General features: G+C 43.1%; 1 protein-coding gene across 2 annotated transcripts in view; it reads right to left on the bottom strand.

Annotated features, from left to right (window-relative positions):
• LOC138648041 (calcium-activated chloride channel regulator 1-like) overlaps positions 1 to 21,707 on the bottom strand; it is a 55,222-nt gene that overhangs the window by 8,958 nt on the left and 24,557 nt on the right. For both annotated transcript variants that reach the window (XM_069737513.1, XM_069737514.1), the window contains exons 6-13: positions 20,660 to 20,837; positions 17,716 to 17,940; positions 14,273 to 14,497; positions 11,328 to 11,505; positions 9,778 to 9,884; positions 6,606 to 6,827; positions 5,003 to 5,273; positions 989 to 1,153 (exon numbers count right to left, since the gene is read on the bottom strand). In XM_069737513.1, coding sequence (XP_069593614.1) covers positions 989 to 1,153; positions 5,003 to 5,273; positions 6,606 to 6,827; positions 9,778 to 9,884; positions 11,328 to 11,505; positions 14,273 to 14,497; positions 17,716 to 17,940; positions 20,660 to 20,837 — 1,571 coding nt within the window. The remainder of the gene's footprint in view (positions 1 to 988; positions 1,154 to 5,002; positions 5,274 to 6,605; positions 6,828 to 9,777; positions 9,885 to 11,327; positions 11,506 to 14,272; positions 14,498 to 17,715; positions 17,941 to 20,659; positions 20,838 to 21,707) is intronic.

The raw sequence follows: 21,707 nt of genomic DNA, 5'->3' as shown, positions 1-21,707 counted from the left end.
TGCACAGCGACGGAGTATATTGTCCAGCCACATAGTATATTGCCCAGTCACGTAGTATATTGCCCAGTCACGTAGTATATTGCCCAGGCACGTAGTATATTGCCTAGCCACATAGTATATTGCACAGCGACGGAGTATACAGCACAGAGCCACGTAGTATAGAGACTTAAAAAAAAAATAAACATATACTCACCTTCCGAAGGCCCGTTGAAGTCCTGCTATACTCACCAACCGCCGCCTTTCCCGCTCCTCGGGACGCTCCCGGGACCGCTCCATTGCAAGCGGCAGCTTCCGGTCCCAGGGCTGGTGTGAGCAGGACCTGTGATGACGTCGCGGTCACCTGACCGTGACGTCACGGCAGGTCCTTGTCGCACACCAGCCCTGGGACGGGAAGCTGCTGCTTGCAATGGAGCGGTCCCGGGAGCATCGCGAGGAGCGGGAAAGGCGGCGGATGGTGAGTATAGCAGGTTTTTTGTTTTTTTGATTATTTTTAACATGACATATTTTTACTATTGATGCTGCATAGGCAGCATCAATAGTAAATAGTTGGGGACACACAGGGTTAATAGCAGCGGTAACGGAATGCGTTACACCGCGGGCTGTTACCGCTGCCACTAACCCTGTGTGAGTGGTGAGTGGAGGGATTACGGAGCGGGCGCCGGGCAGTGAGTGCAGGATAGTAGGGGAGGGACTAATCGGACTGTGCCCGTCGCTGATTGGTCACGCCTTCCATGACAGGCAGCTGCCGAGACCAATCAGCGAATGAATAACCGTGACAGAAGGACAGACAGACAGACGGAAGTGACCCTTAGACAATTATATAGTAGATATATATATACGCACACACACATACAATAACTGCCTCGTGTCTCCATTCCTGAATTTCAGAACTTTGTATAATTGGTGCAGTAAAAAATAGGTTCTTTCAACAAAATATCAAATTCAATTGCATTACTATTAGACTGATATCAGAACATGATAATCTTACCATTCTCAACATAACCAGGAAGGTATAGCACCCGGCTTTTTGGGATGGTGGCTTTGCTGTCTTTCTCATGACTTTCTACACGTACTTTCAAGTTGTACCTGCCATTTCCATTAAAGGCTGTGAAGAATCTGGAATATATTCCGTCATTCTTGATAATATCGGCACCTTCAAAGAAAGCAAAGTTTATTTATGCAAAATACAAGACTTGAATACTTTAATTGCAGAACTCAATATCAATTTTACAAAGACAGATGTAATTGCACAAATTAAAAATTATGTATGCCTCCACACATAATGCTTCTTTATTGTTCATTTGCTTTCAAATTTTTTGCTGCAATTGTGGGAGTTGGAAGAGATATGTATCTGCTAAAACTAGCATTTGGCTGACACCTATTTAGTGTATAAAGGGGCCATTGGAGACAGCAATAGGAAAGTGGCTGAACACAGATCTGCAGCGAACAGTGGGGAAAGTATCTAAGGTTTTATGGAGGGCAGAGAAGACAAACTATAGATACAGAGGAAAGCACGTGGAGAGGAAAGTACAGTATTGGAACTTTGCTGATACTTTAAGAGAAGACAGCAGCACCCTGGATACACACAGCGCTCACATCCAACCTGTATTACTGGCAGGGATATTTCCACAAGAGAAAAAAAAATAGACTTGGATCAGGTTCCAAACCAGTCTGAAAATGATTAAAGGAGTGAAGACTGCAGAATGAAACGTTTATTTTTATTATAATTAACCCCTTCATGACCGGGGGATTTTTCGTTTTTCCGTGTTCGTTTTTCGCTCCCCTCCTTCCCAGAGCCATAACTTTTTTATTTTTCCGTCAATTTGGCCATGTGAGGGCTTATTTTTTGCGGGACGAGTTGTACTTTTGAACGACATCATTGGTTTTAGCATGTCGTGTACTAGAAAACGGGAAAAAAATTCCAAGTGCGGTGAAATTGCAAAAAAAGTGCAATCCCACATTGGTTTTTTGTTTGGCTTTTTTGCTAGGTTCACTAAATGCTAAAAATGACCTGCCATTATGATTCTCCAGGTCATTACTAGTTCATAGACACCAAACATGACTAGGTTATTTTTTATCTAAGTGGTGAAAAAATATTCCAAACTTTGCTAAAAAAAAAAAAAAAAATTGCGCCATTTTCCGATACTCGTAGCGTCTCCATTTTTCGTGATCTGGGGTCGGTTGAGGGCTTATTTTTGGCGTGCCGAGATGACGTTTTTAATGATAGCATTTCGGTGCAGATACGTTCTTTTCATCGCCCGTTATTGCATTTTAATGCAATGTCGCGGCGACCAAAAAAACGTAATTCTGGCATTTCGAGTTTTTTTCCCGCTACGCTGTTTAGCGATCAGGTTAATACTTTTTTTTATTTGATAGATCGGGCAATTCTGAGTGCGGCGATACCAAATATGCGTAGATTTGATATTTTTTTTATTGATTTATTTTGATTGGGGCGAAAGGGGGGTGATTTAAACTTTTATGTTTTTTTTATTTTTTTCACATTTTTTTAAACTTTTTTTTTTAACTTTTGCCATGCTTCAATAGCCTCCATGGGAGGCTAGAAGCAGGCACAGCACGATCGCCTCTGCTACATAGCAGCGATCTGCAGAATTGCACGTGTGCTGTGAGCGCCGACCACAGGGTGGCGCTCACAGCGACGGGCAATCAGTAACCATAGAGGTCTCAAGGACCTCTATGGCTACAATGGAGACGCATCGCCGACCCCCGGACATGTGACGGGGGTCGGCGATGACGTAATTTCCGGCCGCCCGGCCGGAAGCGGTAGTTAAATGCCGCTGTCTGCGTTTGACAGCGGCATTTAACTAGTTAATAGGCGATTCTGCCCGCGCCTATTACGGGCACATGTCAGCTGTTCAAAACAGCTGACATGTCCCGGCTTTGGTGCGGGCTCACCGCGGAGCCCTGCATCAAAGCAGGGGAGCCGGCATCGGACGGTATAGTACGTCCGATGCCGGTAAGGGGTTAATAAACAGTGGCTCAGTGGTTAGCACTGTTGTTTTGCAGCGCTGGGGTCCAGGGTTCAAATCCCACCAAAGACAACATCTGCAAGAAGTTTGTATGTTCTCCCCGTGTTTGTGGGTTTCCTCCAGGTTCCCCGGTTTCTTCCAAAGACATACTGCTAGGGAATTTAGACTGTGAGCCCCATTGGGGACAACAATGATAATTTATGCAAAGTGCTGCAGAATATGATAGCGCTATATCAGCAAAGCATAATAATAACTAAACGTAATCACTAACATAAGTAAAAATGATTCTTTCCATGTCAGTGGTGTCCATAGCCTTTAAAAGCACTGTGTCATGTCCCCAAACGCTATTAACCGGCAGATTAACCCCATATCTGCAGGTTAACAGTGCTCTACAGCCGTGCAGACCCCAGACTGACACCCAGCCTGCAGGGAGGAAATGAACATTATTCCTCCTGTGCATAGTGAGTGAAGGCTGGGATGAGAGATGAGCGGACCCATCGATGTTTGGGTTCGCCAGAACTTCAATCCAAAGCTCGGTTTTGGTACCGGAACTCTACCTGAACCCCATAGAAGTCAATGGGGACCTGAACTTTGGTGATTTAAAATGGTCGTAGTAAGGGCTAGAGGGCTGCTGAAGGAAGCAAAGCACCCCCACAGAATCTCTCTCTCCATCCGAACAGTAAAATGGACTTCTGGGATATGCTTGTGTTTGGAATTCAGCACCATTAGGTTCTCTGATCTCTGGCTGTGACTACTCCCCGACGCTGACTGACAGCAGGCTCAGCAGTGCATCAGTACAGAGCTGGCTGTCAGTCAGTGGCAGGGAGCGGTTACAGACCTCCGGGTTAAGTTCGTGTTCAGCACCATTAGGTTCTCTCATCTCTGGCTGTGACTACTCCCCGACGCTAACTGACAGTAGGCTCAGCAGTGCATCAGTACAGAGCTGGCTGTCAGTCAGTGGCGGGGAGCGGTTACAGACCTCCAGGTTAAGTTCGTGTTCAGCACCATTAGGTTCTCTCATCTCTGGCTGTGACTACTCCCCGACACTGACTGACAGTAGGCTCAGCAGTGCATCAGTACAGAGCTGGCTGTCAGTCAGTGGCAGGGAGCGGTTACAGACCTCCAGGTTAAGTTCGTGTTCAGCACCATTAGGTTCTCTCATCTCTGGCTGTGACTACTCCCCGACACTGACTGACAGTAGGCTCAGCAGTACATCAGTACAGAGCTGGCTGTCAGTCAGTGGCGGGGAGCGGTTACAGACCTCCAGGTTAAGTTCGTGTTCAGCACCATTAGGTTCTCTCATCTCTGGCTGTGACTACTCCCCGACACTGACTGACAGTAGGCTCAGCAGTGCATTAGTACAGAGCTGGCTGTCAGTCAGTGGCGGGGAGCGGTTACAGACCTCCAGGTTAAGTTCGTGTTCAGCACCATTGGGTTCTCTCATCTCTGGCTGTGACTACTCCCCGACACTGACTGACAGTAGGCTCGGCAGTACATCAGTACAGAGTCGGATGTCAGTCAGTGGCTGGGAGTGGTTACAGACACCGCTCACTATGCATTTAGTGATGACTGAAGCTGCGCTGGACACGTCTCTCTGACTGAAAGCAGAACACTATTAACCTGCAGATTAACCCCACATCTGCAGGTTAGCAGCATTTTAGGACACAACAGGTTCCCTTAAGGAATAAAGACTGCAGTACTATTAATTACCAGCAGGTGGCGCACACAGACTGTTCTTTAGAACCTTCAACATGCAATAGTTTTACTTTCCCGGCAACACTAAAGTTGCCTGAAACAAATTGTTGAGCGACGAATGATATCAAAATGTGCAAATATACTATACACTATAGAGGTTTTCTGATTAACGGGTTGGATCTGATGGCCGTACCACCATGACTATGAAATACTACTGTATGTATAAGGATAATGTAGAAGTCATTTACCTTATTGATATGATTTCCTTAACCAATACCACATGCATGAACATGTAATAACACTATATCACGAGAACTAACCTGCACCGTTGTCCAAAAGTGGGAGCGTAATCACGTTTCCGTTCTGCGGCTCAATATATGCAGTAACTTTTGCATGTAGAACTGGAGCAAGTCCCTGGGTGACCGTCGCATACACAATCATTGGAGAAGGGAAACTGCTTGTGTCAGCATTCATGTATGTTTCAGCGATGATTGGGGGAACATTAGAATCGGCTGCTCGGGAATTTACGGTCAAACCAAGAACTTGTTCCGCTGAATGACTATTACATAGATTGTATTCCCAATCTCCTTTCTAAAATGAAATATGTACAGTTTGTTTAATTTTTAGCAAAGTACAAGGGAAACCTTACACATTTTGACAACAGATACCGTAAATAGATGAATAGATAAAGATGAAAAACGTAATAGTACTATTTCTTAAAAAGGGGGTTTAAAATCTATTTTTGGCCTTTATGAGTTGTATCCTTTATTTTCACCAATTTTCCCCTCTGTCTCTCATTTTCAGTTCTCTCTGGGCTATGGCTGGGGGAGTGAGTATCTGTTATGATGTTATGCTATGAGAGATATTGATTATTGCTATTCTTTTTCTGTAGCACACAGGCAGAAGCAACAATAGCATGGAGGACAATATATTGTAGTACTAAGCAGTGTAGCTGTGATTCCATCTCTGGAGTTAGGTAAACAGTTGCTTGAGCTGCAGCTTAATCTGTCTGTGCCTGCCTGGTCATTTACACTCCCCTCTATAGTGAGTATAATAGGAGGTGTAACCTGATACCTTACTGGGATGGCAACCCTTGCTTTGACCAAGACAGTTTTGACCATTTTTTTTAAGTGGATGATGAGTTCAGGAAGCAGGGAGAGAAGTGTCTCATAGGTGGAGAAAGAAGCAAATTTCTCAGATTAGATACAATATTTTCAACTGCACACCAGAATTCTGCGCAGTTTGTTAAAATGACAGTGATCATTTAACATGAGTTGATATTGGGCACTGTAATGTACATTATGGGAAAAACATTGTAGGGAATTTAATGCCATAACTGCACTAAAATCTGCACATTTTTACTCCATAGAAAGGTGGATGGAGTTAACCAGGGAAGAGTCAAAAAATATTTTGTAAAATATCAACATCAGATCTGTGAAGATCAGACAGCCAGCGCCCCTACCGATCATCTATTCCCAGCATTTGCATCAGCTAGATATAAAGAGTATACGGTGGAGGAACAGCACAGCTCCATACATTGCATATAGTGGCCATTCTCAGGTATTACGGCTCGGCTCCTATTTACTCTGATAGGAGAGTGACTGCAGTACCGAGAATGGCCACCACAACATGTACGGAGCTAATGTGTTCTGATACCGTACATCGTTCACATTGGGCTGGAGCTATAAATGGCTGATCGGTGGGGGAGACAGATGTAGTCAAGTATACGTCATTAATACCTAAATAGAGGACAAAATAAGGAAATATCAGAAGCTCTTAATAGGGCAGTATCTGGTTGTGGGACATTTATATTATATATATATAGTTGTCATGGTTAATATACAGTCTTATATGCTGAAGGACAGGAAGACCTGTGGATATTCATGTAGAAGCAGATGAAGGAGATGAGTAGTGTGCGGTTACCTCTGCTGTGCCTGGGATCGTGAGACGAGCTGATTTTGAGATAGCATCACTGGCAAATTGGTCATTTTTATATTCTTTCCCTTTTGGATCCTTAATTTCAATAGATGGTATGATACTAATCCATGTTACTAAAAAGAAAGTGTCATTTCCCACAGTATTATCGATGGTCACTTTGCCTGCCAGACATTTGCTTGGTTGTATTGTTGTTGCCGTACTTTCTATCTGTTAAGTAAGAAAAAAAGCATTAAATTGTAAGGGAAATTAGTTAATGGGTTGACATGCAGTGATGGTCTTCTGTAAGGAAGGGGGGCTTGAAACTGTCCCTTGAATCCTAACTATCCCTGTCCCGGGGGTACTGTTGATGGCAGAGAGGCCTGAGTCTCCATCCTTACTATGCTCCTATTAAAGGGAACCTGTCACCCCCCTCAGGCGTTTGTAACTAAAAGAGCCACCTTGTGCAGCACTAATGCTGCATTCTGACAAGGTGGCTCTTTTAGTTATGATGCCTGCACACGCTGAAATAAACGTTTATAAAATGCGCCCCCTCATACTCTGAAATCGCCAGGGGGGCAGGTCTTTCTTTCCTAATCAGACGCAGCACAGCCGTCACTCCGGGCCTGTGCGCGCTGGGCGCCGCCTCCTCTTGCTGCATTATCGTCCCCAGCGCCTGCGCTGTAAGTACAAAGGGCAGCGCAACTGCGCACGCCGAAAAAAAAAAATAATGCGCAGGCGCCGAGGACGATAATGCAGCAAGAGGAGGCGGTGCCTGGCGCCCACAGGCCCCCGAGTGACGGCTGTACTGCGTCTGATTAGGAAAGAAAGACCCGCCTCCCTGGCGATTTCAAGGTATGAGGGGGCACATTTTATAAACGTTTATTTCGGCGTGTGCAAGGAGCATAACTAAAAGAGCCACCTGGTCAGAATGCAGCCTCAGTGCTGCACAAGGTGGCTCTTTTAGTTACAAATGCCTGAGGGGGGTGACAGGTTCCCTTTAAACCCTAATCTGTTCCCTTCTCCCACCCCATGAGACATCAAACAGAAATGCAATGCAAACAAGACACAAAGGCAAAACAGGGATAGCAGAAAACTTCTATTATACAAAAGCACAACCCAATAATAGGGAGGAGGAAAGGGACAGGGAGGAATAACGTAAATGGGAACAGGGACCATGAGTTAAACACACATATACTACAGCAAACCACAGAACATTTTCACTCCAAACACTTAGCTTTAGAACACAGCACATGAAGATAAATCTTTCACTGGCAGGGACAAGAAGATCTGACCAGTTTATATAGGAAGAGGTAATGACAAGATCAGAAGCAGCTGAAATGAAGCATAACCATCTAACTACAGGTCTTCCAAGGGAACATGACACCCTTGTGACATGGGGTTGTCTATTTTCCAGAAAGTAGGCCCCAAACTCTGTAACATACCTAAAAAAAAAAAAGACACTGGGTCTTGGTGTTTTTGGCTGTGGTGGTGACGTCATATCAACTGCTCACATCACAGCCGTAGTCAGTCATTGAGGTCAGTGGCTCATGCCCAAAGATCAGTGTCTGTGCCGAGGTGGACGGCACGCGCCACTAAAGCTCAATGATTGGTTAGAGCAGTGATGGGTCTTGCAGACCTGACATCTTTGCTTCAGCCAAAATACAGAGAACCGAAGTGGCAAGGAGCTGAAACTGGACACAGAGAGGAGGCATCTGCTAAATTTATAATAGGTATTTTACAGTGTTTGGGCCAACTTTTCTCATAGTGGACAAATCCTTTAAAATTAAGTTTGGTTTAAGTCCAACCCAATCCTGATGCTATCAAGCCCTTGCATAGGCACAGGGAGGTGTTTTAGCTGTTCCCTTCTATACGTCTTATGACGGAATGTGGATGTCATGGGACACAGGCCTCCTTTCATATGATTATTCATCTGAAATACTATGTCCCTTGTAATAACCACCACTGAGAAAATGAACGACCACTGTCACTTTCCCTGACATAATAGTATGGGACACTTTGAGAACTTCTACCTCTCTAAAAGAAAGTCAGCAGGTTATCGCGCAGGAGGAGCTGAGCAATTTTACATGTATTTTGTAGAAAAAATTTCAACACAACTTGTGCTTTCTAAAAAAAAATCCATTCTTATTCTGGCTTTTCAGTCCTAATCATTGATTGACAGCCTTCTTTACATAGGTGTAATACTGAGATGTCGGTCAGTCACTGATAAGGACCGCCCACCTGACTGAAAAACCTAGAATAAGAAGAGGTCTAAATGATGTTATACCGAGTCTTCTTCCATAAACCTGTATATCAATCTGCTCATCTACTCTCTATAAGGCCACGATCACTCTGAGTGTTTTGAGGAGTTCAAAAAACAGGTTCTTCAAGAAAGAAGTGCTCCTGTTTGGGGAAGTGTTCAGAGGAGTTGTCCTTTTCTCGAATCTTTTTTTAAGAGTTTTGGAATACCGTAGCTTTTTTTTTCTTCTGTTTTTTTTTTTAACTGAAATAGTTTATGACAGGCTTTTGCTGGGACGATGTCTACTTTGGAGAGATTTCCCTAAGGATCTTCTTCAAACAGTGGCACACTTTTTTTCAAACAAGTGTTTTTCAAGACCTTTTCAGAAAAAAAAGCTCAAAAAACCTCCTTAAGTCCATGTTCACACATTGAGTATTTGGTGAGTTACCTCAGTATTTAAGCCAAAATCAGGAGAGGAACAATCAGAGTAAACGTATAATAGAAACACGTCACTACTTCTGTATTTATCTCCCACTCCTGGTTTTATCTTACAAATCCTGAGGTAAAAAACTCACCAAATACTCAACTTGTGCAAGTGGCCTTAATGAACAATAAGGTCATGAGTGTTTTTAGGAGTTTTTGCAGTAGAAACTGAACAGAAACTCTTAAAGCCCTTCTCAAAAACTCCACAAAAACATGGAATTTCCTCTCATTTTCTGCTCCACAAACTCAGTAAAAGGACCACACTCCATAGTTGATTTTCCCTGACAAATGTCTGGGAAAGTGTTTTTCAATCAGTTTTTCAGGAGGATCAACTCCATAAAAACTCCCCAAAAATCTCAGTGTGAACATAGCCATACACGCCACTTGCACATTGGCCTCCATTGTCAGTGTGACAAGTTTGCATTAATGAGACTTATATAAGCCATACTTTTTGCATACCTGAACGGATTGCTGTATAACATCTCCACTTCCAGATTTTATTCCACTGAAGGAGTCTATCAAACCATTTGCATCCACGTTATCAGATGCGTAAAGTTTTAAGCCCCCTGTAGGCAGATTATATTTATTTCATTAGGCATCGTATAATTAAAAATTACATAACAAACACCAACATCCTAAAATAAAGAAACAGGAAGAATCCAATTTACCTATACAAGTTTCTAAAACATAAAGCTTGTATAATCACATGTGCCACCAGCTATTTTGCCACCATATTCTGTCACGATGATGTTAATGAGTAATGCTGTCATGAATTTACATTTTCCTTAAAATTTTCACAACTCTCCTGGAAAAAAAAAGGAAGACCTCCTCAACTCCCAGAGGAGTTAGCTAATTTTCAGGCACTTCCAGAACATCATGGGCAGCACCCAAATCCACTTTCATAGGGTGTAATGTGGGGGGGAATCGCAGATGAGGTTTGGAAGGGGATGGCTATAGGCTATATAGAAAAAAATTTTCTTACTTCCCGGATGCAAGTTCTGGAAAGTTTGAAAAATTGCACAAAATGCGGTCATATTGCATCAATATTTATCAAAACTGTATAACTCTTAGCCAGATGTATCACAGTGGTTCATGCTGTTTGGTAAATCTGCTTGAATTTTACGACAGTCTATACTTATTTTACAACTTTTACTAGTTGGCTTACTTTGTGCACCACAATTGTGGAGCCTTTTTTTTTATGACACATTTTTTGCCACACCCACTTTCAGATAAGACACACCCCATTCCATAGAGCCAACGCCCTCTTGTCTAAAACACACTATAAGGCCGGGATCACACATACGCGAGATACGACCGAGTCTCACAGGTGAAAACCCAACTCTGGCGCCGGCACTCCGGAGCAGAGCGTGCAGCCGCACAGCAATGCATGGAGCTGCACGTTCCGCTCCGGAGTGCCGGTGCCAGAGCTGGGTTTTCACCTGCGAGACTCGGCCGTATCTCGCGTATGTGTGATCCCAGCCTAAGTATGGTGCACTTCATTAAAGACTGTGGCACATTAAGCTTGATTAATATGATATGCCCAAATGTGGGGTTTTTTTTGCAGGAATTTACAAAATTGTATAAAGTTTGCTATATGTGAATACAGCCTAGGAGCTGATTCATTCCTGCATTAAAAAAAGGAAAATGTGTTACCAAATAAATGCCTGTTTTCCATTCAGAAAATGTCAAGTTTCCCATTCAAGAATTTTCGATTAAATTTAATTTACATTAATTAAAAAAAAATAGTTATTTTATCATTTTCTAAATATTCACGCCGTAAGTTTCCTCGTCTGTCTCGGAATTTGCAGATATCACTCATTTCAAACGAAAGAGGAAATTTGCATGTGGGTTTATGATGCAAATATCGTGACAATGTCTACCAGAAGTTTTTAGTAGTCATCGGCTGCGCGACAATATAACTTAATAACTCAAAAAAAAGATGTCTTTGGAAACAAATCAATACTTTCTGACCATCAGGTTACAACATTATATAATGCAATATAACATACCTGTAATATCAGCCAACCCTTCCAGCCCTTTATCTGCACTGGTGCCCAAAGCAATGGTATGAATGATAGCACCACTGGCTTTAACTTCGTCATTGCAAGAGACGATGTTAGCGTCCTCCCCATCAGTTAGCAGCACTATTTCAGTTCCGTATGTACTACTATCAAGCTTTTTGTTTACCTAAATTAGAGGGAAAAAACTGAATTTTATTACACATGTTGCAAAACTCTCCTACACCCAAATTATACTTTGTAAAAGTGCTAGCACATGGCCGTCTTTTCGAACCAATGTTATTCTTTGGTGCCATACACATGTCTTATTTTTATCCTCCGGCGGACCTCACCGAGGAAAAAAGAAAAATCAGGGCATACCCTAGTGTGATTTGCTATTTCGATCGCACTTGGCCATGCAAGTCGATGAGTGTGTGGGAAGCATTGGACTGTACCTAGATGACATCTGAGTGCAGTCCGATTTCTACAGTCTGACAGAATAGGGAAGATGGAGATATTTTTCTTCTCCATCTTCTCATCGAGAGAGAATCGGATCACACTGTGATCAAACTTTGATCAAACTCTGAGCAGAGTGTGATTCGCATAATTGACCCTTTGAAGAATATGGGAGCTATTATTTCTTGTCAATCAACTATCTTATATGGTTCAAGATTATAGTCCTCCTGCAAAGTGTGAAGCTGAGACAGGAAACCATTGTCAGTAGGAGGCCAAGCTAAATTCACGCCTCCAGCAGATAGCTGGGTCAAAGCTATTCCTGGCAGGATGGATCCCTATTGAGAGTGTAAAGCTAATTACCTGACGAAAGAATTCCCCCAGCCAGATGGAGCCTTAATTTCATAAAGAGTTATGAAGTTATGGACTTACTGTATGTCCCAGCTGTATACTGGCTACATTTTTGAGATCCCGGGAACTGGCTGAATGCCTGCCGGAGTCTCAACCCATTGTAGCACCCAGGGGTAGGGAGAACAGCAAGTTGAAGCCAGATAGTGAAGCTGTGTTTGGTCTCCGATTTTACCGGGGCCCGCTGGATCTGATGGCGCTAAAATCGCCTCACCACAACCTTCCATAGAGAAGTTATGATCCATCAAAGGTTTTGGAGCTACAGCTGCCACACCAAGTGAGAGGGATTCTATGACTATCCTATGGCGTGGGGAAAGGAGTGACTGTCCAAGGGGTTAGGTGCACGTGCAACAACATGGGCTTTCATTCTCTGCCAAGGGAGGTCACGTCATGCAGCATGTTGGAAGAAACGGAAATAGATGGCCCCCACACGTCCCATGTGGTTGCCAGCAGCTAACAGCCAAACATCAAGCCAATAACTGACTTTTGTATCATCTGCTGATACTTTTGTACCACCACCTATATTTCCATAACTGACCATTGTATATGTATAACCATTGTGTATATAGTGTATTGTGTAGTGTGCCCTTAAGGGGATTAAATATATAATTTAACCATGGGCTGCTCTTTTACTTCGATCCACGAATCCACATGTTCATGTTCTCAGTTTTAACATCACATACTACTGGGGCTGGTTTCTGGCCCAATATAATTCCGGACTGGGCTTATATCTAACAAGGAACTGGTGGCAGTCCTATCAGGCTAGCAGAGCTCTGTTTGACTGGCATGATGAAAGGTGTCTCTCAGCCTGTCAGGGTTGTTAGCGAGTGTGATGCCATGTCAGTGGTGGCGTGGGTCACCTACTCTCACTCCCTGTGCCTCCCTGGGCCCATGTGGACAGGGAGTGTCTGTGTAAAACTGCAAAGCTGACCATTAGAGTCCCTAGAGGATGCAGAACATCACTTTAATGAAAATGAAGAGTCTGTACAAAGTGATGCCTTTGATGTAATAGTGACGTCAGGTGAGGTGGCTAAGTGTGGTTTCATCAAATGTGGTGGCAGTGATGGGATCCTGCGTGATCTCTTCAATGTCATCCTTCACAGACTTGATTCTGTTGGATGAGAGACTACACGATCGTGTGACCCTAGCCTAACAATGAGCGATTTAGAAATTTCGATAGCCCGACAACTCTTCTAATGCACTCAGAATGATCAGTAGTAAGATCGCTTTGTGGGCATACTGTGGTATGTAAAATTTGAGCACCCCTGGTCAAGCGTTATTAGCTGTGATACTTTCAAAAGGGGGTGCTACTACGTACTAATCATGCAGGGTGCCAAAACGTTTGCATAGGGTCATTTTCCTTTTTGTAATTTTTAAAATGTTAATTTTTTTTGCGCAAAATACAAAGGAAATGTGTCATCTTTAACTTTACACCTTTAGAGATCATCTGATGTTAAGCTTGCTTAACCGTTCACAATGACAGAATGTTCAGCTGGGGCCCCAAACCTTTATATACCACTGTAGACTGTCACTGAACTCGGCAGCACATGTCCTGCTTACTCAGCATAAAGTGCTGCTGAGAATTATGAGCATTTTGCTAGTTTGTTGAGTTTTTGGAGGCCTTTTCATTGGGCGGTTGGGAACCTATTTAGACTGACTATCTAGAAACAAGCCTTCCTAAGAATGACCATTCTCGATAACCATGTAGTGTACATGCACCCTAAGTAACAGTATTCCTGAAATATTATATGGAGTCTGGAGTACTTTGGAGGTTATTATCCATTATCGCTGATGGTGTAGAGTGATATTGGATACGAATATCCCTTCCCCGTGAAGATCTATTGTAGGTATACTTTAATATCTTATGCTTAGAGGTCTAGGGAGGGTTACTGGCTGATCCTTAAGATTATGTCATTAAATAGTTTCTTAAATTTTGATTTGTAAAACAAATTTTCAATGACTCAATAAAGGATTTTGTATGTTATGAGCATGTAGTTTATTATGACACTGGTATATTACCACTAGGAAAGCATCTTTCCATGTAAAACTTTTTATATAAAAAAATTTAAATAAACTATTGAAAGAAAATACTTTACCTCCAGTCCCTTACGAACTCCAGCACAAATGTTTGTGCCACCAGTAGCTCCTTTGGGGAGAAGCTGTTTCAGTTGTTCACGCTGGAAAGTATCAACGATTTTCACCAATTCAGATTTAACTATCGCATCGGTGGAGAAAACAACAATGCCAACATGGGATCCGGATTCAACTATTTGCATGATGTAAACTTCAGAGGCTTGGTAGAGACGGGAAATGCGGTCATTCTGTAATGTAAAGATGCAAATTATTATACCAATATGGGTCATTTAAAAGTGAGTTTTCATCTAATTTGACACCTCTACAGTCATAATGACTCGTATTTGGTAAAAAGGTTTTAAAAAGTTTTTTTGTTTTTTTTAATTGAAGAGAGTTTTTTAATATTTAGTGTATAATGTGTTTTTTTTTCACTGTCTACCTGATTGTACCCATTAAACAACATGGGAACAATAACTCTATTAGCCCAAAATCATATGGCCATATTAAAGGGGTTGTCTCATGTTCTTTACTTTGGGTAAGTTTGCAAACTGCCTGTAAAAATTGTTCTCAAGAATGGAAGGATATTTATTGCTTACTGACAGTAATCTAGGTCACTGGCCATACATATTGCTTACAAGCCGATTCCAATAAAACTTGCAAGTGCTAATCTCAGAAAATCATAGAAGGTTAGAGTTGAAAGGGACATCTGGGGTCATCGTGTCCAAGCCCCTGCTCAATGCCGGATTCACTAAACCATCTCAGACAGAGGTCTGGGCAGCCTATGTTTGAAGACTTACATTGAAGGAGAACTCACCACCTCTCATGGCAGCCTGTTCCACTCATTGATCACCCTCACTGTCAAAATGTTTTTTCTAATTTCTAATCTGTCTCTTCTCCCTTTCAGTTTCATTCCATTGCTTCTCATGTTTCCATGTGCAAATGAGAAAAAGGATGATCCCTCTACACTGTGACATCCCTGCAGATATTTGTAGACAGCTATTAAGTCTCCTCTTTGCCTTTTAATTGGCAAACTAAACATTCCCAGATCTTTTAACCATTCCTCGTAGGACGTACTTTGTAGTCCTTTCACCATCCTGGTCGCTCTTCTCTGAACTTACTTGAGTTTTTCAATATCTTTTTTAAAATGTGGTGCCCAGAACTGGACACAGTATTCCAGATGAGGCCTGCCCAAGGAGGAGTAGAAGGGGATAATGACTTCACGTGATCTAGACTCTATGCTTCTCTTAATACATCCTAGAACTGTGTTTGCCTTTTTGGCTGCTGCATCACACTGTTGACTCATGTGCAGTCTGTGATCTATTAGTTTCCAAAGTCTTTTTCACACATGCTGTTGCTTAGTTCTATTCCTCCCATTCTATAGATGTAATTTTTGTTTTTTTTGCCCAGATGTAGAATCTTGCATTTATCCCTGTTAAATACCATTCTATTAGCTGCTGCCCATTGTTCAAGCTTATCTAGATCCTTTTGAATCCTTTCTCTGTCTTCTATATTCTCGGAAGATCGCTGGGGCGCACTCTTGGCTCCCAATCTGGCTAGTTTAAGTGCTACTGCACTCCTCCTATGCTGCCGAGGGAAAAGGTACCCCATATATTAGCATCTGATATTGCAGAGTTTGGACCTGTGGTGCAAGGATGCCGCTGGTCTGAACTGTCAATTAAGTAGGAGTGCACTGCCTCTGTTTGCTGAGGATGGGGATGTACACTCCTGCTTGATTCACAGTTTGACTCTTGCCAGTGATGAGAACAAACCTTTAATGATGAGGAATGGGATTTAAGAATTATATGAGACCATATTCAAGGTTTCAGCATCTCCATCATTACATTTTGAATGTGTGAGGCACCAGAATAATGTGCTCTTGTCTGTCATGGAATCCAAGTCGCTGATTGGTCGTGGCAAAACGCCCACGACCATTGCCACAACCAATCAGCGACGGGCGCAGTCTGGCAGCAACATGGCCCTCCTTCCTCCCCGCAGTCAGTGCCCGCTCTGTACTCCCCTCCAGTCATCCAGTCAGCCCTCACACAGGGTTAATGCCAGCGTTACCGGACCGCGGTGTAACGCACTCCGGTTACGCAGCTATTAACCCTGTGTGACCAACTTTTTACTATTGATGATGCGTATGCAGCATCAATAGTAAAAAGATTTACTGTTACAAATAATAATAAGAAAAAAAAGTTATTCTCACCCTCAGACGTGTCGTCCTGTCCTCGGCAGTGCAAGCGGCAGGTTCCGGTGCTAAGGATGCTATGCGAGAAGGATCTGCCATGACGTCACAGTCATGTGACCGCGATGTCATCACAGGTCCTTTGCTCATACCAAACCTGGGACCGGAAGCTGCTGAGTGCACCGCACACAGGCGACAGGACCACAAGGGGCCCTTCAGAAAGTGAGTATGTTTATTTTTTATTTTTTAACCTGTTACATACGTGGCTGAGCAATATACTACGTAGCTGGGCAATATACTACGTGTCTGTGCTGTATACTACGTGGCTCTATGCTGTATACTACGTGGCTCTGTGCTGTATACTACGTGGCTCTGTGCTGTATACTACGTGGCTCTGTGCTGTATACTACGTGGCTGGGCAATATACTACGTGGCTGGGCAATATACTACGTGACTGGGCAATATACTACGTGACTGGGCAATATACTACGTGGCTGGGCAATATACTATGTGACTGCGCAATATACTACGTGGCTGGGCAATATACTACGTGGCTGGGCAATATATTACGTGGCTGGGCAATATACTACGTGACTGGGCAATATACTACGTGGCTGGGCAATATACTACGTCGCTGGGCAATATACTACGTGACTGGGCAATATACTACGTGATTGGGCTATATACTATGTGACTGGGCAATATACTATGTGGCTGGGCAATATACTATGTGACTGGGCAATATACTACGTGGCTGGGCAATATACTACGTGGCTGGGCAATATACTACGTAGCTGGGCAATATACTACGTGGCTGGGCAATATACTACGTGACTGGGCAATATACTACGTAGCTGGGCAATATACTACGTGGCTGGGCAATATACTACGTGGCTGGGCAATATACTACGTAGCTGGGCAATATACTACGTGGCTGGGCAATATACTACGTGGCTGGGCAATATACTACGTAGCTGGGCAATATACTACGTAGCTGGGCAATATACTACGTGACTGGGCAATATACTACGTAGCTGGGCAATATACTACGTGGACATGCATATTCTAGAATACCCGATGCGTTAGAATCATGCATATTCTAGAATACCCGATGCGTTAGAATCAGGTCACCATCTAGTCATATGATAAGAGTATTAGGGGTAATGATAGGTGACTGTGTTATCCTCTTGGATGAAGTAGTTTTCGGACAATTTTACTATCAAATACGGAGAACGGGACTTCAAGTACAATCATAAAAGAACAAATAAAATGAGCACTTACAGTGCCCATACTCCCGGAAACATCAAGAACCAAGGTGACCACTCTGTCCTTGTATTGCAGCAAGTCGAATGTAGGATCAGGAATATTGGTGTTGGTTAATGGAGCACTTGTCTTCATGTCAGGAGAATTCATGATGATTTCCCATGTGCTCTTCTGGTTACACAATCTGTTGTGTTGATTTGGAGCCTCTTTGTTATGAGATTGTTCATTGCAGAATGCATGGACCTGGAAGTGAACAATGGTAGGTGTTAAATGACTGCATGTAACAAGGTTTTTAGGATGAGAAAAATGAAAATAAACCAAAATGCCTGGCGGCCTCGACCAATCGGCGACGTGGGATTTCCAGGACAGATAGCCAAACCCTTAGACAATCTATATATATAATTGTCTAAGGGTTTTTCCGTCTGTCTGTCTTTCTGTCTGTCTGTCTTTCTTTCTGTCTGTCTGTCTGTCCTGGAAATCCTGCCTCTCTGATTGGTCGAGGCCGCCAGGCCTCGACCAATCAGCAACGGGCACAGCGACGATGATGTCATAAAGGACGTAGACATCCCGCGTCTCTGATTGGTTGAGGCCAGGATTGGCCTCGACCAATCAGCAACGGGCACAGCGACGATGATGTCATAAAGGACGTAGACATCTCACGTTTCTGATTCAGCGATGGGCACAGTATCGACGTAGATGTCATAATGGTTGCCATGGCGACGATGATGTCATAAAGGTTGCCTCGACCAATCAGCGACGGGCACAGTCTACCGCGAATTCTGGAATCATCATTGTCCATATACTACGGGGACATGCATATTCTAGAATACCCGATGCGTTAGAATCGGGCCATAATCTAGTATATATACAGTGGGGCAAAAAAGTATTTAGTCAGTCAGCAATAGTGCAAGTTCCACCACTTAAAAAGATGAGAGGCGTCTGTAATTTACATCATAGGTAGACCTCAACTATGGGAGACAAACTGAGAAAAAAAAATCCAGAAAATCACATTGTCTGTTTTTTTATCATTTTTTTTGCATATTATGGCGGAAAATAAGTATTTGGTCAGAAACAAACAATCAAGATTTCTGGCTCTCACAGACCTGTAACTTCTTCTTTAAGAGTCTCCTCTTTCCTCCACTCATTACCTGTAGTAATGGCACCTGTTTAAACTTGTTATCAGTATAAAAAGACACCTGTGCACACCCACAAACAGTCTGACTCCAAACTCCACTATGGTGAAGACCAAAGAGCTGTCAAAGGACACCAGAAACAAAATTGTAGCCCTGCACCAGGCTGGGAAGACTGAATCTGCAATAGCCAACCAGCTTGGAGTGAAGAAATCAACAGTGGGAGCAATAATTAGAAAATGGAAGACATACAAGACAACTGATAATCTCCCTCGATCTGGGGCTCCACGCAAAATCCCACCCCGTGGGGTCAGAATGATCACAAGAACGGTGAGCAAAAATCCCAGAACCACGCGGGGGGACCTAGTGAATGAACTGCAGAGAGCTGGGACCAATGTAACAAGGCCTATGATGATGATGTCATAAAGGACTATAAACATAAGGATGAATGACCTCGGGGAGATCAACACATCCAACACCGCGGAGACACCATCACGTGTTTCTCAACGCAGTGATGTTTATAGTCCTTTTACTAGGCACTGCTCCTAATAGCCAGTTTCCTACTCCACACTGATGAGGGGCAAATACCCCGAAACAGCTGTCTGTGGATGGATACCATGTTTTGGCATAGGTGGTTTTCCTTTTTGGATGCTGCCCTTTCCGTGGTTGTTCCTTCCCGGTGAAAGACCTGGCTATTTATTGCTTGCGTTGAGAAACACGTGATGGTGTCTCCGCGGCTTTTCTACATGCATTTGCATATTTCCCATAAGGGATGGGAGCAGTGTTCTGGATCACTGCATTGAGAAACACGTGATGGTGTCTTCGCGGTGTTGGATGTTTTGATCTCACCGAGGTCATTCATCCTTATGTTTATAGTCCTTTCACTAGGCACTGCTCCTAATAACCAGTTTCCTACTCCACACTGATGAGGGGCAAATACCCCGAAACAGCTGTCTGTGGATGGATACCATGTTTTGGCATAGGTGGTTTTCCTTTTTGGATGCTGCCCTTCCCGTGGTTGTTCCTTCCCGGTGAAAGACCTGGTTATTTATTGCTTGCATTGAGAAACACGTGATGGTGTCTCCGCGGCTTTTCTACATGCACTTTTAGTATTTAGTGAACATAGTAAAAAAAATCCAAAAAACAATTGTGGAATTGAACTTTCATCGCATTTGGAATTTTTTTCCCATTTTCCAGTACATGATATGGTAAAATCAATGGTGCCATTCAAAAGTACAACTCGTCCCGCAAACACAAGCTCTCACATGGCCATATTGATGGAAAAATAAAAAAGTTATGGCCGTGGGAAGAAGGGGAGAAAAAAATGGAAATGGAAAAACAGAAATACTCCTGGTCCTTAAGGGGTTAATTTGACAACTGGATCAAAAATCGGACATGTCTCATTTTTTTGTCCATTGACCACTTGGTAAGAGGAGAAAAATAACTAGAGATGTGCAGATCCCCATAGATTATGAAAGGTACAAGTGCCATCAGTGAAAACCACGGCTAACACTTGTACAGGAAAATCAGTCGTGCTCATGAGCCATAATAAGAAGAGAGCCATTTTCCCAGCTCGTATACTACTTTTGGGCTTGTTAGCCTTCATACTGAAGACCAGTCTATTTGGTAGTAAGAAACTCTAAAAAAAAATTCTGCCTTCTATTTTTTTTATGTTCTTTTTTTAAGAAATGAAACCGGATTATCCTTCTCTGTTATTGCAGCTCGGCCCGATTCACTTGTACAAATAAAGAGTGACATTTCCATACTTGGCTTCCTAACCCTGGAATTAATTGGGTCAGTAACAATAAAGCACTTATAGTATGAGCACTTACAGGATCCAGGGCTTGTCCGTACATGACAGATTCATGGACATCTCGGTCCACATTAGGGTAAAATGCACATTCGTCTTCAAAGACACCGGTTAATGGGTCGATTTCACAGTCTGCTTTTTCACATTTCGTTCCTAGGCAAACATCAACTTTATTTACTCCACCTAAGTTCAGAGGACATCTGAAAAAAAACAAAAAACAAACATGTTAGTTCTTGCTGACTGCAAATTCCTTCAGTCTTCCCTAAGAGTGCACGTACATGCTCTGTGGTTTAATTAAAGGAGTTTTCGAAACAATTAAAAAAAAATAGAGCTAAATGGTGTTTCGGCCTCTCACGGGCCCCACACGTGCTCATTACGATCTTTGGTGCTGGGCACATGGCCGCTTTTTTCTGGCAGCATGGATGACAAAAGCCGATACAAGTCTATGGGTTCATGAAAATACGTGTGTAGCACATAGATGCCATCTGTGTCCTGTACGTGTTTAACATTGCAAAGTATAGGAGAAGCTTTGGAATGTCTTTATCCATACCGGGAAAACATTAACACCGGTACCGGTTTTTCACGCACGTGGTTTATATGGACGTGTGAAGGAAGCCTTAAATAGTAAGTTCTAAAACTCATGAATACTTTCCAGTTAGCCCAGGCGCCCTGACCTGCCGGTAGCTGATTGCTCTCTCTGTTTCCTATGTTGGTACCTGACCGGAGCAGTGAGTGGAAACGGCCTGTTGACATTCACAAAATCGCGGTAATAAGTGATGTGGACAACTAACTTCCACCAGAATGGAGCAGTGAGTGAACTGGGCCGGCTTACTTTTATGTAGCCAGAGCAGTGAATAAAGGGGGCTGGTTGATTTTCTAGACACTGCAATATTGAATAAAGGGGTGACTTTCACATGACTGCAACAATGAGGGAAGACGTAGGCTGACTTTCATGTGACCGGAGCAGTGAGTGAAGGTAGCAGACTGGCTTTCATGTGACCGGAGGAATAAATTAAGGTGACTGGCTGACTTTCATGTGATCGGAGCAGTGAATGAAGGGGGATGGCTGA

Source organism: Ranitomeya imitator, chromosome 8 (assembly GCF_032444005.1).
Source record: "Ranitomeya imitator isolate aRanImi1 chromosome 8, aRanImi1.pri, whole genome shotgun sequence".
In the NCBI taxonomy this organism is placed as follows: Eukaryota; Metazoa; Chordata; class Amphibia; order Anura; family Dendrobatidae; genus Ranitomeya; species Ranitomeya imitator.
Note: the sequence above shows the minus strand (reverse complement) of the source record. Positions and strands in the feature narration are given on the sequence as shown.